At 47.7% G+C, this 25,619-nt stretch overlaps 1 protein-coding gene across 4 annotated transcripts; it reads right to left on the reverse strand.

Annotated features, from left to right (window-relative positions):
- Positions 1-1,144: 1,144 nt before the first annotated feature.
- On the reverse strand, positions 1,145-25,550 carry TTC19 (tetratricopeptide repeat domain 19). 4 transcript variants are annotated; one of them, XM_072938461.1, is made up of 10 exons: positions 25,321-25,550; positions 25,120-25,250; positions 23,455-23,565; positions 22,954-22,992; positions 22,178-22,234; positions 21,812-21,873; positions 19,330-19,405; positions 4,482-4,658; positions 2,931-3,093; positions 1,145-2,405 (listed from the first exon to the last, which is right to left on the reverse strand). In XM_072938461.1, exons 1-10 carry the CDS (start codon positions 25,499-25,501, stop codon positions 2,272-2,274), a joined length of 1,131 nt encoding a protein of 376 aa, XP_072794562.1. In that variant the 5' UTR covers positions 25,502-25,550; the 3' UTR covers positions 1,145-2,271. The 4 variants fall into 4 exon arrangements, with proteins under 4 accessions (XP_072794562.1, XP_031541773.2, XP_072794563.1 ...); XM_031685913.2 differs by lacking the exon at positions 19,330-19,405 and adding an exon at positions 19,465-19,559 and having other exon boundaries at positions 4,482-4,636; positions 25,321-25,549; XM_072938462.1 differs by lacking the exon at positions 22,178-22,234.
- Between the last annotated feature and the right edge of the window lie 69 nt (positions 25,551-25,619).

A 25,619-nucleotide genomic window follows, 5' to 3' on the forward strand; every position in this document is an offset into this window, starting at 1 on the left:
GCTGGTATGACAAATACATATACACACACACAACGTTTTAATGTGAATTAAAAACAGTAACTTTTCTGTTGAATTTATTTTAGGTACTGGTACTGTTACAGATTTTAATAATTTACATTGTCAGCTGTCCCAAAGAGATGCTGTTTTTCTATGACTAGTGTCATAGTCATGCCCCCTCAGCAGCTCCACTCGAGGACCCCAAAGGGAAAGGGAGCAGCTGTGAGCTACTCACCCCTCCTCATCAGTGTGTCTGCCTTCACTGCTGTCATCCAGAGGAGATCCCAGAAGGGGGAGAGAAATCCACTGTCACGTTTCAGTTGCGGACAACAGCAGAACAGAACGCTCACCTGGTGCACCTGAGGAGCAGGCCATCTGGACATGGAGGCCCGAAACACCCTGCACAGTGCCGAGCGCGACGAGGGCCTGGCGAGGTCAGCTGTGACCTGGGGCGTGACTCTGCAGGCCGTGTCCTGAAGCTACAGCCTCACCAGTGGGTCTTTTTTTTAGCGCCCAGAACTAAGTTAACGTCTCCCCACACCGCGCACAGAAGCGTCCTGACAGCCAATTTCTAGTGCACGTTTATGAGAAGATTCATAATGCTTGAGCTCTGGTATGCTGGGGGATCCTATCTTAAAACATTTATGCCCTGAAAACTCTAGTGAAATAGTTCAAAAATGTACACTACTTTTCACAATCCACCTCTGAATTCAGCCCAGTCAGTACAGGGTCAGTCCTCGTCCTGCTGCCCGCACAGCAGTGCAACGAGCGCCATGTGCAGAGCTGTCTTTCTGAAAACGCCTACAGTTCTTCCAGCCCTGGGACCGTGAGCCAAAAATTCTTCAATAAAACCTGGAGTGAAAAAAAACATCTCACTCTCAGTAACTCCTACAGTTGCGAAACAGCAAAAAACACCCTCAAGGCAGAAGGTGAGTAGCTGACAATTTTTTTAAATCGCCAATAAATTAAGACTGGGTTCCCCTGAAACTCAGTCTGAGCTACGGCTTCTCTCCTAGACTCGAGTGAAGGACTTAGCTGGGTCAGGCAAAGCGGGAAGGAACTACATCTGCAAAATGTAAGAGACTGGTTTTAATCTAATCCCTGTATTTTGTTTTTACTTATTTTTCATGAAAAACTCAAGATGGAATATGTCTAGTACGGCTGTGGAGTCTCCAGTTTATTATAAAAAGATTCTTCCAGTATGTACACAGGAACCAGGAATACCAGCTTCTCCCTCCCGCTCACATCCCCACCGGCATCCGAGCAGTAATGGCGCCCCTTCGTGGTACCCAGAGGAGCCGCAAACCTGCTGGGGTGAAGACGTCTATGCACCTGCGTTTCTACACTGCACATCCTCTGAGGCAGTGGGCTAAAGGCCTCTCCACACAGCAGCCTGTCTACTTCAGGCCGTCAGCCAGATCCATCCCCCACGGCCAAGAGAGGATCGCACCTGCTCCTTCCTTCACACAGGAGGACACAGACCTGAACCCAGACAGCCAAGGCCTGGCCCAGGTCAGGGGACCGCGTGTCGGGATTATGGGTGGGGGGTGGGGCTCACAGCCCGAGGGCTCCAGTCTGAGGCAGAGGTTTGGGGTGCAGCCCGGGCAGCACGCTCCGAAGACAGCGCGTGGCCGAGGGGTGGAGAAGCGGGTGCTCAGAGACGGGCAGCAGGAGGCTCTCATCCCTTTCCTCACGGTTGTATATACCCAGACCTTCACAGAAACCAATGGCCGACTTTCATTTATAAAATCAAATGGGTGCTACGCTTTCAAGTGCTAATTCCCACTTTAAAACCTGGCGGCAAGCCAAGATACCATCTGCCCTCCTTTCTGCGTCAGACCCCACCCTGGGCTTCATGAGAAAGACTAGAAGACAAGGTAACTCACCACAGTCCCCCTGGGCAAGAGGCAGGGAGCGCTGTCTGCCAGGTATTGATAACGTCAGAGAAGAGGTGGCAGCCAATCAATGGACTGAACCTCCAGCGAGATGCCTGGGTGACCCGCCCCCTTCGCCTGCAGTCAGGCGGGCCAGCACCCCACCAACCGCGGGCCCCAGCTGCAAGCACCAACTGACACCCACCCTTAGAAGCAAAACCAGTTGGGGGTCAAAGTTTTCTCTAAAAAACAAGAGTAGCAGTGCCCAACAGCTCGTCCTCCCCAGGACCACGCTGAGGGAACCTGAGTGTCAAGGACCAAGGACTGAAGCCGCTGATCTGGGCGCCCTGAGCCTGGAGTCCCAGCTGTTACCACGGGGGCAGCCTGGGGCCTGCGGAGACTACAGCAGACGCCTGCTCTTCCTCGCCAGCTCGGCCAGCTCCTCCCTGATGTGCTGGGCGGAAAGCTCATCTCTCCGCAGCTCCGCTCGCTTCAGGGCTTCCTGGTAGAGTTCTCTTGCTTGTGCGTATTGTTCTGAAATCACCCGGAGACAAGGGAGGAGGAGAAGCTGCATGTTTTCAAAGTGATCCTGAGAGACTCCAGAGAGAGCCCGGGTGGCAGCGCAGACCCAGTTCCCCGCGGGAGGCCTCTGCGGCCTCACCTCTCCCGCCTGACAAGCTGGCTTGGGGCAGCTGCAACCCCACCGGCCGGGACCTCCCAGACGGTGGCACGTGGAGGAAAGACCGTCACTCCAGGTTTCCGAGCACAGGCGAGGCCCTGAGCAGCCTGGCACAGCCCGTCACACCAGCCTCCTGAGCGCACTGTGACAGACACTGTGCTGCGTGTGCACAGTGTGTAAAGCATACAGAACTCAGGCGCTAACGACTGCTGCTGAAATGTCCGTGACCTTGGTGCTTCACAGGCTAGCACGGGACTACAGACGCGCCCCGGGCTGTGCCGTCCTCACAGCCCCCTGCGCTCCCTGGACGCCACTTCCCAGGTCTCCATATCCAGCGACACCCGCCCTAAAGCCATGGGGCCCACGCCCTTGCGCCCCACCTCTGTGCATGAGGACTGCAGCCAGATTACTGAGCAGCACGTGAAGCTCAGGATGCTCCATCTGCCTCGCCAGATCCGATGCCCTCTGCGCATGAACACAGGCCTCGTCAAAGCGGCCCTGCGCATCCAGGGTGGTCGCCAGGTCACTCATCAGCACAATGGTCTAGACAAAAGAAGAAAACCAGACAGCTGCTTCTTTAAAAAAACACCTACACGAAGGGATAGATGGGATTTCAAAATTGCAGAACAGATAAACAAGATTATACCGTACAGCACAGGGAAATACACACAAGATCTTACGGGAGCTCACAGAAAAAAATGTGACAGTGAATATATGTATGTTCATGTATAACTGAAAAATTGCACTCTACACTGGAATTTGACACAGCATTGTAAAATGATTATAAATCAATAAAAAATTAAAAAAAAACCACCTACACAGATCTAACGTTAACTTGGAGTCTAACAAACTGAACAGACACGGAAGATTTCATCCCTCTGAGCACCCCACAGAAGCTGAGGGAGGGACGCTGGCCTCCACCAGCGACGTGGTCCTCACGCTGCGCAGTGGATGCATCAGCTCCACCCTCTGCAATGCGACAAAGCTGCAGACTAGGAAGCAGGGTGAGTACTGCTAACTAGCCCAGCTGTCAAAGCAGAAGCCCCAGGCGGAAGGAAGCAGCAAGGAGCTGCAGAGCACAGCCCCGCCGCACTCGGGCCAGGCCCTCGGAGCCGCCTCCAGAGCCTGCCGGTGACGGCGTTCTCGTGGCGACCCTGAGGCTCACCCAGAAGAAGTACATCACTGCTTTTAGGAAGATTCTCACGGAATGTTACAGTTCTGGCACTGAGCCCAGCAGGCCTGACTCCTCTCCTCGGAAGCCATGCCTTAGGCCCGGGTTCTAGGCCTTGGGGATTTGGATTCCGTATCTGCTGTCTTGCTTCTCAATGCTATTCCTTTATGGAGTCTTGCGCTGAATCCCCTTCTTGAAGATAACTCGTAGCCCAGTGACCTGCCCCGCGCACCAGCCCCGGGACATGCTCAGTCCAGTTACAGGGTGTGTGGCCTGCGTCGGGCGCACCGAGGTTTCACAAAATCCATTCCTCACTTCTAAGAACTTAATCTGACAGAGGAGAGACACAGAGAGACGACCTCAGTGCAGTGCGTGCTGCATGCTGTGCTGAGCTCCCAAAGGATGCTTTTCATTTTGCTTCACGCAGTCGCCTCCTCTCTCCTGCCTCCCCCCGCACTTCGCCTGTGGGGCTCAGGAGGTGAGGATCTTCAAATGTCACCCTGTTCTCACAAGATCTTCAAAAGATTCGGTTTCCCAAAGTACCGTGCTGTGCAAACCAATCCTCACATGAAACATACCGGGCAGACCCAGCCGCTGACCCGCGGCATCAGACCCTTTGTGAAAGCAGCTGCGGGGAGGGGGTCAGGAGCAGACTGCCGAGGAGCTGATGCACCGGGGCCGCTGTGGCTCACCTCTTCCCAGCTCAACCCCCCAACTTATGTAACCTTTGTTTCCCAGCCCTCCTGTTCCCCTCCCTTACCTGCGGGTGTCTTTCTCCTAGGATTTCTTCAGAAATCTGCAGGGCTCTCTCGTACATCCTCTGTGCCCGCGACGGCCGCTCGGAGAGCAGCAGGTAGCGCGCGCAGGCGTCTAAGCACATGCCGAGGAGGAGCTGGGTGTCGGCCTTCTCTTCCACTAAGGAGGACACAGAGCACTGCTGGGACGTAACAAGTGAGACAGGGAGGACTGGCCGCCCCACCCGGCCACCCCCGGTCGCCAAGCCCACATGTGACTGAGCAACACAGGGCCCACACTGCCTGCCACCTCCCGCCACTCACTCCTGCCCTCAGCCTCGTTGTCAGAGGTGACGGGTGGGCTGACGTCTGAGCTGGTTCGAGACCCAGATGTGTGTGCTGGGAAGGGGGTGCTTCTATACCAGTGGGCAGTCAGCACCAGCAAGGCATCCAAGAACTCAGCTAAATTCTGATACTGCCCGCCCAGAGGTTCCACAGGCTAAGGGCTCAGCCCTCCAGGTCTGCGCCCCCCACCCCCCAACTACAGACACCGTCCGCAGGGCCAGGCTGATCGACTGCTTACAGATTAGGACGTCCCACGACCCACTCTCTCAGGTTTAATTAACTTGCTAGAGCAGCTCGCAGGTTACCAGATGGCCAGTCACTAAAGGCCATGACTCAGGAAGAACCAGACAGGAGGGAGGCCCGGGGCCCCAGCAGCTCCCCAGTACAACCCTGGGTTTTTTCAAGGCCGCATTTCAAAGGCACGACTGATTAAATCACAGTCCGCTGGCCACCAGCCCCCACCCTTAGGTGCTTTCCAGGCCACCTCATTAACATAACAAAAGGCCTTTATCACGCTCAACTCTTAAAAAATCCCAAGGGTTTGGGGAGCTGGGAGGCAGGAACTGTGGACAGACGTACATGTGAGAAATAAGTTCAGCTCATGTGAATAACAAAATATGTATTTCTTATAAATCAATTTTGTTACAATTTTGCAACGTACAATTAAATCACCAACTTTTCCCTACATTTTAAGACTGCACCTACATGTAGATTAAAACGTAGAATAATATTTTAGTTTGAAACTAATAATATTTACCAGAAACAGGTGACAAACTCAAAGACGAATAGTTAAGGACAAAGCCCAGGGCCGATGAAAAAGGTTTACAATGCAGAAAAGGCAACACAGAAAGAAACCAGAGAACACTTAACCCTGAAGTGGAAAGTCACGAGCCACACTTAAAGAACAGTTAGTCCACTTTCTTGAAGAGCAGTAATAAAGGCTGCAACAATGTCGCACCTCTCAACACCTGACAGGACTGGCCACGTGACGTCTGAAGCACAACAAACTTGAAACACCTCCTGCCACGGAAGAGCAAGCTGCACCCGGGAGCCCCTGCAGGGACGACACCCACGACGTGGAAACAGTGACAGCAGATCAAAGGGATCTGCCAGCAGCCCAGGTCGATGTTTCATGAAGGACTTGAAAAAAGGCTCCCTCAGATAACCAAGTGACAGAACTATCAGCCGCCCGAGTGAAGGCGTTCAGACGGGCTCAGGCACCAGCGTGTCACTCGTGTCATTCATATTAAATCCCTTTCTTTCCACACCGTCAAGGTTCCAGAAGACTTACAAACAGCACACAGAACTTAAAGACCATGTCACCAGAGGACAGCAGTGTGACCAGTTACCGAAGTCAGTCTAAACAAAGCAGGGCAAGTGGAAACGTCTACTGACATGACGACAGGTGGTGAAAAAGGCCCACACCCAACTCTTCTTCAAGCACAGGCCCAAAGGCCTTAAGGCTTACTTCGGCCTAGTCATGTAGACAAAGTAAATCATGACCATTTTCTTAAAATCAAATGAGGAGTGGTTTCCAACAGATCACCTTACAAGTCTATTTTCAAAAAATGTAAATAAAAATTACGGATAAATATAACCAATATAAAAAAGCAAAACGTAAGATTGCACCAAATAAACACCACACGTGAAGACGCCGCATCAAGTAGCGGTTTAGGATGCACACCGCCTTGAGATGATGCAATGAAGACACACCCAGTTAACAAGGAGACAGAGCTGTCTCTTCAAGGACAAAAAACACCCAAGAAGGTAATCTGCAACAGATTTAAAATCCCAGCCACTAAAATCCATGTTCTGAGAACATTTAAAGACAAAAACGTTTACCATATAGCAAAAATATCACAAAACAATGTATAAAATCATCTTTCCAATCATGGAAACTAAGTTTCAAAAAAGACTGCCGAATTGTGTTTCTGGAATTTGTATTCTCTTTAAATGTTTCTACACTTTAAAAAAGTACACTCTTTTTACATTTTATATTTAATACTGTAATTCAAAAGTACAAGAATCAATTGACAAGTAATTCTGGTGGAAAATTCTCACCCCTGCTATCAGTGATGGAAATTAATGAGAATAGAAGGATGGTGAGGCTTCTTAGAAAGAATAATTAATGAGGTAAGATTATAGCTGCAATATTTTTTCACTGTTAACAAGAAAATACGTTTTAAATTCACAGCACATTCTAATCACAGTAACATGAAAAATGGAAATATTTTTAATATACTTCTCTAAAAACAGGACCGAGGGAGAAGTAGATTCCACAACAAAACCTTCAGCACTCCAAAGAGTTCCTTCTCTAACGAGCAACAAAACATGGTTCCTTAAGTATTCATATACAAACTGCCAGAAATTAGACAAGAACAATCAGCCGAAACCAGCTGAGAACCAAACTGGGGCTGTTCGAACAGAGCTTCCCCTCAGGTGCTATCTGATCTGAGGGGGGGAGGGCACACTTACTGCTTTGAGCTTTAATTATGAGTAATTCTTTTTCACAAATGATTTCGAAGAGAAAAGGATGAGCTACTTGAAATCAGTCTACGAAACAAGGTTCATCACAGAAGTTTCACTACAAACATCGGCAAACGGAAGTCTCGGATGTGCTAAGGAGGTGACCGAGCAGCCCCGATTCCAGGAGCACCACGAACAGCCGGTGTGCTTGCTGCGTCAGCGCATCAGACAGGCTGCGTGAACGCGGACTAAAAGGGATCTGGTAGGGAGCCCTCCTACACTGCTGATGGGAACGCAGTTTAGTGCAGCCACTGTGGAAAACAGCATGCAGGTTCCTCAAAAGACAAAAAATAGACTTACCATGTGACCCAGGAATCCCAGAAGGAACCCTACTTCAAAATGATACCTGCACCCCAATGTTCATAGTAGCACTATTTACAACAGCCAAGACATGGAAACAGCCTAAATGTCCATCAACAGATGGCTGGATAAAGAAGTTGTGGTATATTTATACAATGGAATACTACTCGGCCATTAAAAATGATAAAATAATGCCATCTGCAGCAACATGGATTGCCCTGGAGAATGTCATTCTAAGTGAGGTAAGCCAGAAAGAGAAAGAAAAATACCGTAAGTGATCACTCATATGTGGAGTCTAAAAAAAAAAAAAAAAAAAAGACAAATGAACTTATATAGAGAACAGAAACAGACTCACAGACATACAATACAGACTTGTGGTTGCCAGGAAGGAGGAGGGGTGGGAAGGGATAAACTGGGAGTTTGAATTTGCAGATACTGACTGGTATATATAAAATAAACAAGTTTATACTGTATAGCACAGGGAAATACATTCAATATCTTGCAGTAGCTTACGGTGAAAAATATGAAAATGAATATATGTATGTTCACGTATGACTAAAGAATTGTGCTCTACACCAGAAATTGACACCACATTGTAAACTGATTACACCTCAATTACAAACACAAGTAAGTAAGTAAGTAAGTAAATAAATAAATAAATAAATGGACTCTGGTAAGGCACTGGAACCATGACAGGCACTTACAAACCAGAGAAAGGGATTCTCCATCAATAAGAGAAATCTCTAACTTAGGAAAACTCGAGCACAAGCATCTAGCTCACCCTCCAGGCACCAATAATCATCTAGGAAAGCCCACAGGGTCTTCAGACCAAAGGCATTTGCCACTCATGTCCCAGGAACACCCTAGAATTTCTGCTAAGAGGAATCCCACTAGCTAACTGGTTACCCCATCAGCCTTCCCTGAGACCAGTACTGGTATTAATGGAAGGAGCTTCTGGTTCCAATTGTATGACTGATAGTCTGAAAACCCTTCTGCTTCCAATGTTAGATAAATCATAACATCCTTTCACATGCACAGCTGAGTTCCCGGGAGAAGGCGGTCCCAAGGGCCGAAATCCGGAGTCAGCTAAACCCAAAGTAGAAAGCGCAGCTGACCCTGCGGTGGTGCAGTCTGGCTGGGGGCGGGGGGCAGGGGGAGTGATCTCTGACCCACAAGTGAGAACAGAGGACAGATCTGAAGCCCCAGCATAAAGCCAGGGTGATCACCACTGGCTACACGTGAAGCCTTGATGGCCAAGCCAGGAGCTGGGGGGGAAATGACTGCATGGAAATCTGTCTCACAGGCCTGCGCCACGTGCAGTTTGATGCCTACATTTACACAGTCCATTTAGGCTTGGAACGGATGTGGAACAAATAAAACTCTGCTAGGGACTCATTCCTAAAACCCTACGGAAAGTGAATTTATAACCCCAAGTTACTAAGCATGAAGATGCATCAGAAATGAGAATCAGCAGACAATAACAAGAGGGCCTTGCCCTCAAGAACTTTTGATAGCAGAGAAACCCCAGATTGCAAACTAGGCGGGGCCGGGCGCTGGCCCCTCTCTGCCCGTGAGCGCCTCCCCTCAGAGCTGGCCGCGCGGCCTGCTCCCTCCTGTTCTTCAGGCTTCTCCCCAACTGGGCCTCTCCCGACCCCTCGGTAAAATACCGCGGTGCCCAGTATATCCCCTATACACTTATTTCCTCATAAACCCTCTGCACAGCCCTGAATCATCTATGGGCAGATGATAACCGAGTGGATTGTGTTTACTGTTTTTCCTCCACTAGAAACTGAGCTGCGCAAGGCAGCGACCGTGTTTCATCACAGCTGTGATCTGCCTGGTCATGAGCCTGGTGTGTGACAGCCACTCAGTCAGTACTTCCCGGCTGAATGAGTGGACATACAAAAATAAAGAAAATGAGAAACACAAAGGCACTCAACCACATGTGAAGAAAACAAGATGAAAGCAAAAGTTAATTTTAATTGCAGAAGCAACAGCATGGCGCTCCATGGACTTCTGCCAGCTCAACAGAGATGGCATCGCAAACCAGCGAGGAACGGGGGGCGGGCGACGGGCCCGCGCTGACACCTGGGCTTAAGGAGAAGTCCTACCACCACCGCACACCGTGTTAAAAGTAAACTCCAGGTAACTGAAGACTGAATGTGAAAAAGCCAAATACTCAGAAAAGACTGTCTTTCTACTGGAGAGTATTAAAGGATTTTATTAAACAAGATGCAGAAAGTACAAACTATAAAATATCAAAAGATTCTATTACATTCAATGGAATTAATCATTCAACGTCTGTCAAATGCCCCGCAGTGAAAAGCGAGGCCACAGAGAATACAGCCAACAAAATATACGGTGCTCGGATACATTAAGAACTCTCACGAATCATTAACAAAAAGACAAACATACACAAAACAAAGCAAAGGTGGGGAGCGGATATAACTCAAGTAGCAGACCACAAGCTTGGCATATACAAGGTCCTGGGTTCAATCCCCAGCACCTCCTCTAAAAATAAAGAAGTAAACCTAATTTCCCCCTTCTTGGCAGGGGAGATAAAAAAAAGGCAAAGGATATAAACAGACAATTTTCAGAACAGGAAATCTGAATGGACAATAAATACATGAGAAGACGTTCTGTATCTCACTAGAAATCAGAGGAACATACACTGAAGCCGTAATGATGTTCCACTTCCCACCCACCAGACCGGCCAAAAATTTAAGTCCAGTAACAACAAAGATACAGGGCAACAAGAATGCTGACACAGTGAGAACGTAAGCTGGCAGAAGCACGCTGACAAGCAACCTGGTAACCCCTAGGATCCGCACCCAACAACCCCCTCCCAGGCCCAGCCCCGGGGCACATTCCACACCTGTGCTGAGACACAGGTCCAGGAATGTTCAAAAGGTACTGTTTCCACCGCAAAACAAGCAGAACCTCCATCCATGTCCAGCGGCAGGAGGAAGTGCATGCACACAGCGGAACACGACCAGCATGAATCACTGCTTTCCATCAAGTCCACCCAGGGCACTAATTAGAGGACGTTATCCCTTCTGGACAGATGCAACCCAGAAGCTTGGCAGGCAAAAAGGGCCCTTGTGCTAAAAACAGAACAAAACAAAACAAAAACAAAAAAACTGGTGCTTTAAGTGTCAACAAGGATAAACCTCAACAACATCACGAGTGAAAATGCACTGCAAAGACAGCTGTAAAGTACGACACCGAAACTCATGGGAAGCTGGAAACTATGTCAGTCCAGCTGTTTACTGACACACACACAATAAATCGGCATAAGAACGATAAAGACCAAAACCAGATCCAGAATTAGGAGTTATATTGAGGAGGGGCTTAAATTTAGGGGAAAAAAAAAATCATCATCTGAAGCACATACAGTAAAACAGACCTGGCAAAGGTGAGGGGGAGGACACAGTGTTAGTCTCCACACTTTATTTTTGGTTGAAATCTTAAAAATAATAATAAATAAAAATTTTAAAAGCCACCAGAAGAAAAGCACAGAACTCACTTTTCTGAATAAGTCAGTAACGTGGAATACACACCACACCGGAAACACTCCCAAAATACAGATGGGAAAACTGAGGGAGGAGGGAGCACATCTATCTTATAGAACAGAGAAGAGAGAGGCCAACACGGAGACGAGCGACGCCGTCAAAGCCGAACCAAAGACCACCGCGAGGACGAACCGCGCAGCGATCTAAGGCGCGCGAGCTCACGGGGAGTCTTACACACGAAGGCTCCCCACAGACCACAGAATTCACAGACTCATCCCCTAACCTTGCACTAAAAAACTTCCGACGTCTACACAGTCACCAGGCAGGAGAAGACGTGCTGTCCACTAAACGAGTCAAATAACTTGGCTTCAAAATTAACTGCAATAAATCCCACTAGGTCTAAAATTCCTGATCAGAGAAAAACGTGGGGAAAGGAAGACTATCGAACTGCACTCCTCTCATCTTGCAGAACAAAGTGAAAACAAACTTTTCTCGGTCAAATATGTCTCAATGTAATTTTTAGGTTACCCTTAACAGAACTGGAAACCTTCCAAATATGCCTTCCTTCCAAAATGTAAGTGGAGGCTTAGTGACGAAGAAGTCCCTGTAAGAGTGATCTGAAGACAAGTAACAAAAATGGAAAGCTTATAATGCAAAAAATTACACCAAATATCACTTTCAATACTAATTTAAATAGGTTTTAAAGTTCTCTAACACAAGACAATGATACTCAGATTAAGTTAAATGAATCCAGACATAGCCTTCTCCAGAACACACACTGAAAACAAAATGACTCAAAGTTTCAAAGTGCCAGAAAGAAAGAAAAATACCATATGATATCACTTACATGTGGAATCTAAAAAAAAGACAAACTTACTTGCAAAAACAAACACTCTCAGAGAATAAACTTGTTACCGGCGGTGGGGGTGGGGGGATTGGGAGTTAGAGATTTGCAGACACTGATACACACAGAACAGATAAACAAGTTCATACTGCACAGCACAGGGAACCATATTTGGTATCGTGTAGTAACTTATGGTGAGGAAGAACGTGAAAACGAGTATGTGTGTGTTCATGTATGACTGGGGCATTGTGCTGTACACCAGAAACTGACACAACCTTATAAACTGACTACACTTCAAAAAATACACATATACATATACACAAAAAAAAGTTTCAAAGTAAGATACAGTCAATGACGTAAAACTAAATTTGTGACAAATGCCTTAAGTAGGACAAAAAGTCACTTTTCTGGTGAAGGAATAATTCACAATGAAGAATGTATACCCAAAAGTCCTTAAACAGGATAGAAATATGTAGAAAGAAAAAACCACAAAAACAAAAATTCTGCCCAGAATGAGACAGAATGAGCAAGGATATAGAAAACTTGAATAGCGCTATGAACCAACCAGACCTGCTGACGTCACCAGAGCGCCCCACCCGGCAAGAAAGGCAGACACCGCTTCCCAAACTCACACCCAAGTGTCCAGGGTAAATCACGCACCAGGCCATGGAACACGTGTCAGTGAGGAGTAAAAGGACCGAAATCATACAAAGCGTGTTCTCTGATCATAATGGAATGAACTTAGAAATCAACAACAGAAAAATTTTGGAAATTCACAGATACATAGAAATTAACCAATACACTCCAAAATATCCAGAGGATCGAAGAAATCACAAGAAAAATTTAAAAATATTTTGAGATATGTGAAAATAACGACATACCAAAATTTACGGGATGCAGCTAAAGCAACAGAGGGAAATTTATAGCTGTAAATGCCTGCATTAGAAAAGAAAACCCTTCAATCAATAACCCAAACCTTCCACCTAGTAACTAGAGAAGGAACAAAGGAAACCCAAGGCAAGCAGGAGAGATATGAAAGATCAGAGTGGAAGTAAGTGAGGTAGGAAAAAAAAAAAAGGGAAAAAAATGAAACCCAAAGTTGGCTCTTTGTAGAGATGAACAAAATTGAAAAAAAAAACCCCAGGAGAAGCTGTGAACAGTCAGGAAGGCCCTTCATAACAGAGTAGTAACTGTAATATAGAGGAGCTAAACCTGCTGATAAATTAGGTTAATAAACACATCACGTTCCAGCAAACTCTTCCCTAACAGTTAGTGACTACCAGTCACAATCCTAGAGCATTCAACTCCCGTGACAGCTCTGTAACGCATGTTCCACTATCATGCTTGTTTTAAGGGTGAGGAAACTGGGGAGAGAAGTGACTTGTCTAGTCACACTGCTGTCAGTGGAAAAGCCAGAATTCAAATCAGGCTCCAGACTTCAAACACGCATGACACCAAATATGCCACCAAAAATACTTCAACTTCCCAGAAATGTTTTGATTTACTTGAAATATGAAAATGAATGAACCTTTCATTTCAAGGGAAAGAGGAAGAAATCAACATAGAAAGTTTCTTATAGAGATTAAATAAATTCATAAAATCAAAACCCAGAAAGGAATATGATCTTGACTACGTTACAGAATACTGGGAAGTTATGCTTTAAAAATATAATTCCTAAGAATGTTTCTTCTAGGAAAATACAGATCTCCAAAATTCTTTCACCTCCGCAGTCAAGGTATTTGAGCTGTATGCTTGGCACTGTCCGTGGTGCTGAAATCAAGTCAAGAAAATGGAAGAAACTCAAATGCATGAGCAACCAAGGAAGGAAGAAAAAAGTTGACAAAGAATCCGCTCTAAAGGAGATCTGCCTCATATGGCGTCACACATCCTGCAGCTTCCAGGGGCTAGAGCAGGCCCACACCCGTCACAGAAGAGAACAGCAGAAAGCACCCCGATTCACGTCAGCGCACTAACACGGCCCTGCAGTGAGAGGCCCAAGAAATACACTATAGGTCTCACATGAGAAAATGAACGCGGAAGTTCTAAGTAAAACATCAGCATTAAATATTATCCAGCAGGACACTGAACAGTTAACCAACTATTAGCAAGCCTGATCTGCTCTAGATACACAATAAATCTACTCATAATTTGGCACCTGAAGTTAGATATAAAACAAAGTTGTCCATCACCACGGTTACCTAATGTCCTGAAGCTATGGCCAATGAACTAAACTTAGTAAGGGCAGGCGGCGGGGCATAAGTATAACCATCTGAAAGGAATCAATTATCATGATTTCCCAAATGTTTCCCGGAAACAGCATGAATCTCAACTGAAAAGCAAATAGTTTGGTAAGGTGTCCGCTCAGAATCAAGTGTAACAAAACAGCTGTCACATCTGCGTGAAGGAATGTGCAAGCCTTCAGGATTTCAAGGCGCCCTAAACCACCGAACTCTGCAGCCCAGCCCCTTCCACTGAACTGCCGGCCACACGGGTAACAGGATCCTTACTGTTTAACTTAATTTAGCTGAAATTTTCTGCTATTTGCAATCGAATACTAACTTATTCAGATGGCAATCTCCCCAAACTAATTCATAAATATAACACAAATCTAATAATTCAGACTCAAAGCATTCTGAGGACCTGACAAAATGATTTGTAATTCATGTGAAAAATATCTAAAATTCATGTGAAAATTGAAAACAAAATGGGAAGAAATTTTGCAAAAGTATATGTGAGATCTCTATTACTGTGTAACTCAAATGGTAACATGTAATTGAAACATACACTGTTTCGAGTCATCAGATGAATAAATCAGAATGGAAAGCCCCACAAGAAACCAAAGCATACACTAATACATTATAAGTACAAAATGATGATACAGTATTAGCTTTAAGATTACCAACCTCACACCAAAATAAACCGAAGATACATTAAAAAGTTACATGTTAAAACTGTTTCAAAAGAAAGAAAAAGAAAATTAGAAGGATGAGTGAATATTTCTCTGATTTCAAAGCTGAAAAACCCCTTTTTACACATTAAACTCCAGAAGAACAGGGACTTTTTGCCTTGAGTGCCTCTGTTCAAGTCCCACAACAATACTTACCACTGAATAGTTACTCAATTAAGATTTATTAATAATTAAAAAACCAAAGAAAATAAACATAAGTGAATTCAGATCTAATTCCAAAAATATTAAATACTTGTGCAAGCCATACTGGGTGATTAATTTGTATCAATTTTTAAAAGAAACACACAAAAACGAAACAATATTTTCATAAGGGATTCAAGGGTAAAACTAAAGGAGAACGACGGAATGATGAAGATTTTGTCTCTGGGGTGCTGGGGCGGGGCTGGCACACGGGGTGGGGAGTGGGGCTTCTGGGTGGGGCCGGCGCACGGCGGGGGGGGGGTGGCTTCTGGGAACTGTCACCGTTGGGTTACTGCCTGTTCTCCTTACTCTTCACACAACGTTAGTTTCACATTTCTTCTAAATTAGCAACTCTAAACTCTACAGATGCAGACAATGGAAAAGAAAACCCAACAGGACAGAATTAATCTTATAAAACAGTACCAACCTCACTGATGACCAAAGAAATGCTGGTTAATTCATCAATGCCGCGTCATCAATCTAACAGGTTATGAAAACCAGCGAGTTCTGGGGAGCAGGGGTGCTGTGCCTTATCAAGACAATGAAACTGCATAATGAGCAACATTTTTTGAGTAGCTACTATGTGTTAGGCATTGTTCTAAGTGCTTTATGCATATTAACTCATTCATTCCTGTAAACAGTCCTACGAGAGAGTATTCTTAATTCCATCCTGAGGATCAAAAAACACATAAGGATTGATCAAAGTCACAAAGCAAACAAATTAACAGAATCAAAAAATATGAATATAAATACAGTCCCTTCTAAGGCAACTTTGCAATAGTCATCTACAACCGTGAAATGTGCTAACTGACCCGCAATTTCAGTGCTAGGAATCTGTCCTAAGGAAACAGATCTGGACGCGACCTTATATCCTGGAACAGAAGACTGGGCTACTGTGCGGATCCACCATTCGGGACTGAACACACGCATCTACCACCACTCCCTCCCAAAACACCACTGAAGTCAAAGTTAAAGGATGAAAAAGATACAAAGCAACACAGAAAAGAGAAGAATCAAGTGAAATGAAAAGCAGAGAAAAAAGTGGTAAATGACTAAGCACGTGAAAGGCAGGTGAAGACAATGCCTACAGACCAGCCGCGCCAACTCACACCCCAGAGACGCTGAGGGTGAAAGCAAGCACCAGGGCGAGAGAAGAATTTGCCATGTATGTAGAGAACAAGCAACAACCGAAAACGTAGTGGACTACTGGCTGCCGAGGAAGACAAAGGTTGCACACAAAAGATATTCATTAGGCAGCCATGCGACTTGGCTCAGCAGCTAACACTACCATACTGTGTACGTGGTAATGCAGACACACCTCGAAACTGTGACAGACCTTCAGAGTCGATAGATTCTAAAACTAAATCAAGAAATAATAATTTGTTATTTAGGAATATGAAGGAAAATACCAGGAGAAACTGATTAAGAGTTGAAAATGACTCTAGAACAGGTGGGGCAAAAAAAATGCTATATTTATTAATTAATTTATTTATTTGAAAATGCTATTTTTAAATTGTCTTACAATAATCTTTGGCTTTCTATACTATACAGGTAATATTAGAAAGTAATTTTTAAAAGAAAAATAAAAACGTGCAAAAAACCACAGAATGTTCAGAAAACCACAAACAAATCACCTATAAGTCTAACCACCAGAGACGATCACTGTCTGTATTTTGGTATCATTCAGCCCTTGTTCTATACCTGTATTTAATCCACATACTTTAGAGTATTAGGCTCCTCCTAACTAGACCGTTTTCACTTAATTTGAGGGTCATCGCCTCAGTAATTACATATATATCCACATTACAAGGAACAAAATGAGCAAATGTTTATGTGATCTGTAGTAATACATCCTTGGGGTGGAGTCAGTCATGTCAATAAAAAAGCACATGAAGTTGACAATGGACTTGGCTCTGTTCAAAACTGAAGGACTGTATTTCTTTAGAAAAAATAAGATTAAGAATGTAACACATTTCCTTTACTGCATAACTAGGAAAATGTGAAAATGTTTATAATAGAAATTGGTTTCTTCTGACAAGACTTCCCTCACCTGAGGGAAAAAAAAAGTGCTTTCCCAATATGTTACTAAGTTAAAAATAAAAACCAGGTTACAACTGATGCACACAGTGAGCCCTGGTCTGCTTCCCAGGACGGCAGCAGCACAGGGGACATGAGCCCAGGAGGACACACACTGAGACGTGAACTGGAGCTCTCGGGAGGCTCGTGGGGGGTCTTTGTTTATTTTCTCCTCAATACTATTCAAAATTTTCTTCAATGCCCTTGTGTTACCTCTGAGTAAGGAAAGACCATTTTCTACTCTCAAGAGTCTACAGCCAATGCATAGGGTGTGGACAGCTCAGAAGTGACCTGTGCAACAGCTGGACCTCATTTTTGCCTCTTCCGTGAACTTCAAGGAAACATCCCGTGCTGCACTGACTCTTCACATCCTGGTCAGCATCTGTGCTTGCTGGGCCTCTGCCCTTTCACTCAGGGACTCCTGAGCCTGCTACGTGCCAGGCCCTGCTCCAGGTTCCCAGGATCTCACAGTGAACAAAACAGGCGACGTCTATCCCTCTGACAGGGAAGACAGACACCACAAACACCTGAACAAAGACCTACGTTCAGCAGCGACACAGACCCAAGCGCACAGCACACACCTGCTTTCAAGCGCGACGAAGGACCAGAGATGAGGGAGTGGAAGAGATAACCGGCTAGGGAGGTCCACTAGCCATGCAGGCTGGCCATGGAGACGGGACACGGAGGCAGAGGGCAGAGCAGGCACAGGGCCTGAGACAGCAGTGAGCCTGCAGCACAGACAGCGAGACATCCTGGTGGGGAAGATGGAAGGGCAAGGGGAGGGCAGCAGTGGGTGCCATGGAACAGGCAAGTGGGGGCACAACATGCAAGGCCCTGCAGAGCCACACAGGAATCCTGAATTTATTCTAAAGGTGATGCGAAGGCACGGAGTTCTTAAAAGAGCATTCTGCCTGAGGCGTGGATACAGATCCCGTGTGGGAATGAAGCGAAGCAGGAAACCTGCAGGGAGACTGTTACAGGTGTCCAGGCAAGCAGCAGTGAGGGCCCGGAACAGCAGGGCAGAAGACCAGGCGTGGTCCGACGTGGTTACTCTGACGGTAGCTTCGCTATAACCTGCTGATGAACTACACGTGGGGAGTGAGGGAGACATCACAGATGACCCAGGGTCTTGGCCAAAGCACTGGGTGAATGGTGGTGCCATTTACCAATGGGGCTGCCCAGAAAGAAACAAGTTTGTGAGGCGCAGAAATCAGAAGACCCATTTCAGGCACATTAAACGAGATGGCCATTAAGCATTCAAGCCAAGACATCAGAGAAATAACCTTACCCACAAAGTATGCAGCTCACATGCGGTTGGGGCTGAAGATGGAAAACTGCTATTTAAAGGCCCAGAACTAAACACTATCTCCGAGGGTGTGAGGGGAGAGAGAAGAGAAGTGGGCCCCAGACAGCCCTGAGGCCCGCTGACTTTAGAGTGGCCCGTGAGGTGTCCGTACAGTGTCTCCAGTAGGAGACAGGAATAACCTGGGTTAGAGCTGCTAGGAGGCAGAGTCGGAAAGGACCGCGCGCTGGTGACCTTGGTTAGGGGCTTCGGTGGAGTGATGGGGTTGTGTTCCAGGGAGGACTGGGAGGCCACTGAGCACAGACAACTCTTCCAAGGCATATATGTCGCTTTAGGGACAACAGACTGGCCGCTGTATCCCTAGCACCCTGCTGGCTCTGGCCAAACAGGAAGTGTGGACGCAGGGTCACTGAATGAATGCTACATCTGGAAATTTGCAATGCTGCAAACCATACTGAGAAACCCTGGGAGTCAGAGAGCTCCCTGCCTGTCCCTTTCTGTCCCAAGTGACCCTCCTTGCCCCTCCACCCACCGTGACGATGAACTGACAGACCAGCTTCCTTTCACCTTTTAGATCTGGGTGGATGCGTGGGGCTGAGAGGTACTTAATTAGCACTGGGACTGGCAGCTGAACCAAGAGATAAGGGGAAGAACTTCCCCCTTCTGCTCCCCGATTTCCCAGAGATTATATATAATAAAAGTCAACAGATAAATCATGAACACATCGCCACAGGGTCAAAAACAGACACACAAAAACAGTGGTCATTCAGACAAAACATCTTATTCCAAACCCTCTGAGACTTTAAAAGCAGCCACTTACTTTCCAAAATGGGCAACTCTTTCTTTCCAATTCAGGTACCTTTCCCTTTCCTTTATCGCAGCCGAACAGTAAAGCCCTTTGCAACAAAAGAAAAAAAAAAAGGCAGTTGTCCAGAAAGCAGCCAGTTTTCCCTACCTGACAAGACGTCTTCTGCTGATTCCTTTTCTCTTCCAATTTTTTCCTCTAGAGTTGAAATGCAGAATTCATAGCCAGCAAGAGCCAAGTCCTGTCTGTAAAGCAGACACCAGTGAGCCTTCGCCTTTCCGACTCCTCCCCGGTCCTCACGCCCCCAGCCTGGCTCTGAGCACTGCCAAGTGTAAGGCGGGAAGAGGTTTTTGAATCAAGCTTCGAAGGGGTATCAATTTGCCATTTATCGAAAAAAAATTTTTTTTTAAAGTCACGTGTTTAACGTAACTTAAGGCAAGCTAGGAACGCTGCCGTAGTTCCAGTAACCAACACAGCCAGCCGTTTCGTCACCTCCCACGAGAAGTTAAGGGAGCCAGCCTGTCCCTCACCCCGGCTCCACGTGAGGCCAGTGCGAACCGAGGCGAGGCCCCTGCGGTGAGGATCCTAACTGTCGACCTCGTTCACCTTCCTGAGAGGCTCATTAGTTTTACACTATGATGCAAGTTTCTTTTACAGAATGGAACTCCTTGCTACGGCACTGGAAGGCATTTAGCCCAACTGTAGGGCCCCTCAGTCAACTGGAGGGGACACCCAGGCAGCAGGCAGATGGGCTCCGGGCAGAACAAGTGTCAACTGCTGGTTTCTAGAGACGCACAGAAACATGACAGAAATTCCCTCTCCGTCCAGAAGCTCAACCCTGGTTTTCCCTCTTCCGTTTTGGCTCTAGTTGCTCACCAGAAGTGACACTAGCAAGCTCACCCCTTCGCCTCCCGTCTTTCCCAGAGGACCCCACGGTTCTACTCTGTTCTCAGAAGAACACAAGCTTCCCCGACCCAACCAGGACATGGGGTGGAAGCGGCTGCCCACAAGCTGCTCCAAGTCGGAGCAATAGGTCTGTACACAACTCCCCTCCTGCCTGCCTTTCTAAGCCTTTCTAAGCCTCGGAATGTGGCTTCATGTTTTCTGGTCTCATGCTTCTCTTGTGAAATAAAACGAAAAAAAAAAAAAAAACCTTTCCGAGGAGAGCACAGAGTAACTTATGGGGTGATTACCGATGGGTACCACACGGCTTTTGCCTCCTGAGAGGCCAAGGCCTTGTCTTACTCTCCAGCGGTCCCATCTTCGGGACCTAGGGCTTCACACCCCACCAACACGCAGTCCTGTCTTACTCCTTCCTTCATGGAGACGGACTCAGCTACAGTGCCCCCGACACAGACCAACCTCAAAGCTCCTCGAAAGGCTCCAAGTCAGAGGCCCTCAGAGGCTCTGGCCCATTTAGTGACCAACCAAACGCCGGGAGGCTGAGCGGGTCCCACCGAGAATGAAGGAGCCGACTTCGAGGGCCACAGGGACCAGTTCCAGGGCACTAGGCTGATGTCTCCCCAATCCGCAGCACCCCGCTTCTTCAGCAACTGAGAACCTAAGGAAGACCCACCATAGATCTTCCCTCAAACTCACCCCAAAATGTAATTCCCTAGGAGTTCTTACATCCTGAGTGTTTCTTCTTTGAGCCCACCTGGAGAACGAAGGGCGCCGGGCCTCTCAGCAGCACGCCCCAACTCTGGCGCACACCCGGACTACTTCCTAAAGCCCTTCCTGTGCAGCAGGTGGATTGTTCTTTGCAAGAATCAGACTCAGCCAGTGCTGTAAAATTAGCCCTGACTTCCTGTCCTACTCATCTGAAGGCCCGTCCCTGTCCCTAGGCATCTCCCTCCCTCCGCATTGCCTCCACATGCTTTAAACACCGCCCGCAGAACAAGCCACAGACACTTCTGCGGCAACTCTCTCGTTGCCTGCCTCCACACCCTGGTTTGGTACTTACACCAGCAAAATGGTTTCTTCAAAGCCTATTACCCAGCAGCTTTCACACTGCTCCCTCCTCTTCTAGGAAGAGCTGAACTAAAGTTCTAACTGTAATTTCCTCCCCAGTTCAAGCAGGAACAGAAAACGTGACTAGCTTTGTCACAGTGCGGCCAGAGGGGTAGGGCTGCACGCCCCACTCGGCAGGCTGGTGGAAACAGCAGGGGTGAACCTGGGAAGCACTCAAGACTTCAAAAATGAGAAATGGAACACTATGAGTGTGACACCCAATTATTCTGTTTTGTTTTTTTAGGGGGAGACACTTAGGTTTTTATTTATTTATTTATATGGAGGTACTGGGCATTGAACCCAAGACCTCGTGCATGCTGAGCATGCGCTCTATCTCTGAGCTATACCCTCCCCACCCAACACCCAATTGCTTTGGTGACTCAGATGGGTAACAGGTAAATGAAAATTATGTAACATCCCAGGGTCAAAATTTTCGACCCACAGCCCTCCTGCCTGGCTGCAACACCTAGACTCTGACTATGCTTACCTATTCTGAGCAGCGTAAATACTGGCCAGCTTTAGGGAGATTTCAATGATCACATTGTCTTCCTGTTGGGAAAAGAAAAACTAAGGAAATTCAAGACAAATAAAATTTCCTCACAGAGTATTTCAGATCAACTTTTAGACCGACTTTGGCCTGAAAACCAGTCTTCATCCTCCTGCAGGACCGAGGCAGCTGCGAGTTCCTCAGGCACCAAGCTGTTGGTGAGTGGAAGACTGGCAATTTTCATATTGGTCTTAGGGGAAACCCAGCCCTCTGGCCAAAGCACCCGTAGGGGCTGGGCAGAGCTGCTAGGAAGAAGACTACTTCAAGAACGGCTTCAGCTGGGCTGCTCCGAAGAAAGGTCCTCACCTGCTGCATGCCCCCTCCGAGCAGGTAACTCATGGTTGCTTTAAAAAGCTTTTCCGCCTAAAAGCATAAGGAAGAGAGTTTTGTTTTCCTTGGGCCTCCTATCTCTATGACCCGGGTTCTAGGTACTAGTCTGATGAACCGTTCTTTGACAAACACAACACACACACAAAATATCTGGGTGGGAAAACAGATTAAGTGTCAGGACCTCACATCCTCTGGGCACCTTAACGATTACTCTGTAATGAGTAAAAACCAACTTCAGAAATTAACTTCTCATCCAAACCCACTGTGGCAGAGACCGCAAACTATCCCCTAACAGTCACTGTCCTCTCCATCTTTTTAGTTAGTCTCTTCAATTTTCACCAGGTCGAGCCTCCTTTGCAGTTAGGTGTGGTCATATGATGAAGCTGTGCCCAAGAAATGCAGGCAAAAGGAATGTGAAGAATCTTTAAATCATACTTTATATAAGGAAGCCGCTGGCCCTCCACCCTCTTTCTTCCCTCCTGTAGGCTGGAGGTGAGCCAGCTCCCTCATGAAGACGAAGCATCTCAGAAGGAGCCTGGGCTTCTGGGCCACTTCATGGAGCAGAGGTACCTCCCCCCTTCAGTGTTTAGCTGCCTCTAGACTAATGTGTTAAAGAGAAATACACTTCCCTTTTCACTTGAGTTACTGTATTTGGGGGCTTCTCTGTTACAGCAGCTTAGCGTGTACTCTAACAGAGGTCCCTTGAGACTAGTCCTTCACAAATTCACGCTATTACAAAGTGATTTACTTACATTTTCAAGTTGACCCCGTATAAACGCTAGGTTAGCCATCTGAAAGCAAATTACAAATTGTTTTTCAGTTTAGAACATCTTATTTAACAGTTCTTATTTTAAAATCTTTATGCTAGACCCCCCCTTTGCTTTCACCCTCTAACTAGAAAGATAGTCCAGAGAGAAAAGTACGTTCCTAGTCTGCCAGAAGCAAAGTGCCGCTGCGGCGTGAGAGTAAATACCTGCGTGTGCTTTGGACACCCAAACCGAGACCCACTAGTCACTGAAGAAACAAATACTAACGCCATTTGTTTCTTTTTCTGTTTGTTTCTTCTCTGTCTGGGATTGAGACTTCTTGTAAATGACACCCCAAGGGTAATAAAAACTGAAACTAAAAGAAACTTAATAAAAACAAAGCAGGCTTTAGGACACCCTGCTAGTCAGGAATGTTAACCAGGAGCACTAACCACCCTCCTCTGGCATTCACCCTCATAGTCAGTGGCTCAGACTGGTTAGAATTACCAAGTCGTAAGTGTAGGTGACGGCCTTCTTGTTGTTGCTCTTAAAGGCAAGGCGAAGAGCGTCATGCAGAAGCAGCTCTGCCTCTTCCAGCTCATCTTTCATTATGCTCAACTGGAAAGAGAAAATAATGTAAAAAGAGCTGTAAGAAAGCAGAAGCACGTGCTACCAGACAGAAGCAGATACGGCCACGTATGCCGGTACGGACAAGGAAGCGGCTCATGTATTCGTCAGACATTCACCGAGCTTCTACTGTGCACCAGGCATCAAGTCTACAATGGTGAAGGGAGGTCAGCCTCCCCTGCAGCGACGTGAGGCCGTGTGACAAGGCTCTGGCCACCAGACACAGGCAGCAGGAATGAAAGCAATTTTTACACTGTATCATATAAGGAAGCTGCTGGCCCTACCACCCCTTTCTTTCTTCCTGCAGGCTAGAAGTGAGCCCAAGGGACAAGTCAGCGTGATTACAACTAACGATAAAAGCTCTGAAGCAAAGCAAAAGAAAAGAACAGCAAGGTGCTTCCACTAAACAGGAGTCAGGGAAGCCTTCCAAGGAAGTGACAGGTAAACTGAGGTAAGAAGGATGAGGAGCCAACCAAATAACGAACTGTGGGGAAAATGACCCAAACAGAGTAGGGAACGAGCAAAGGCCCTACAAGATGAAGAGAACAAAAGGAAACCCACGTGAAGGGAGGAAGGTGAAGCAGAGGATTACTGCCAATTAGGCAGCAATGCAGGGTGGGCTGTGTAGAGCCTTACGGTCACGGCAAGGAGTTTGGATTCTATCATAAATGCAGTAGGAAGTCGTTCAAAGTTTGGGGTCAAGGACGTGATATAATCCTATTTATAGTTTTAAAAAATCAGTCTGGCTGCTGCAGAGAGAATGGCAGGCAGTGGGGCACGAGGGCAGTGTGGCTAGGGTGAGAGCAGGAAAGACAGAGAAAAGGGGGCAGACTGAGAAGTATTTTGGATTTGGTGGAAAAGTCCAAAAAGGATTCGTTGCTGGACTTTAAGTGTATTGGGCGGTGGTAGTTGGGTATCACAAGTTTTCAGGTGGACCCCCTTTAAGAAAGTGTGTCCCGGCTGAAAAACTGGGTAGTAAAGAGAAGATGGTGAAGGGATGTGTCCGGGAGGCACGAAAAACCAAAGGCTAGGTTGGGGCAGGTGAAGTAGGAGCTGTGGCGGGGAGGCGGGGAGGCTGGTGGGGGGAGGGGGAGGCTGTGGGGGGAGGCGGGGGGTCGGGCGGGGCTCAGAGTGGAGGAGGTTCGTCGGCAGCAATCTGGAAACGTAAGTTTGGACACTACTGGCATCCAGGCGGCAGAAAACCCCATGCAAGAAGCGAGAAAACATGGAGACGGGAAGAAAAAATTGTGAGTATGCAGAAAAGAAGAATTTAGGAAGAAGAGAGCCAAGCTGCATTCTCTGGATGCCACGCACGTGCGAAAGTCTCTAAGACAAGCCTTTCAACCCCCAAACTGCCTGCTAGCTCCGTCTGAGTAAAAGCGACGCCTGTGGCGCGGTCTCCACTCGCACTCGAGACGCGGCGGTCGGGCCGCAGGCTTTGGCGTCTGCAAGCACGACCCGCCTGACTCCGGGCCACCCTCCTTCTGGCTCATTTCCTCTCACCGTCTCCGGTAAACCCGGGGGACGCGCCACCGGCCGCCTCACCTTGGCTCGCTTCAGCAGCTGCACAATCTCGGCCTCCGCCTCGGCCGCCGCGTCCTCAGCCGCGTCCCCGCCGGCTCCCCGCCGCTCCCGCTCCTGCTCCGCCTCGGCAGGCCTCGAGAACCAGGCGAGCGCTGCGGGAAGGGGCCCTGAGGTCACCGGCCCGGCCCGCGGCCCGGCCCCCGCCCGGCCCGCTCCCCTCACCTGCCAGCAGTGGCAGCAGAGCCCGGCCCCGGCCGCCCGGCGCGCCTCGACCCGGCAGCACGTCCAGCCCGGGCGGCCGGACCCCCGCCGGCCGCGGCAGCAGACACGCCGGGCGGCCCCGGCCGCACCGGCCCGCCGCGCGCAGGCCTCGGGCCAGGCAGGAGCCCACGAGCCGGTACATGGCGGCGCCGCGTCCTCTGCGCACTGCGGCCCGGCGTCCCGGCGTCCCGGACGCCCCGCCCCCGGCGCCCGATAGGCCGGGCCTCCACGGGCCAGGAGGCGTGCCCGAGACGCCCGCG

This window comes from Vicugna pacos, chromosome 16 (genome assembly GCF_048564905.1).
Source record: "Vicugna pacos chromosome 16, VicPac4, whole genome shotgun sequence".
Classification (NCBI taxonomy): domain Eukaryota; kingdom Metazoa; phylum Chordata; class Mammalia; order Artiodactyla; family Camelidae; genus Vicugna; species Vicugna pacos.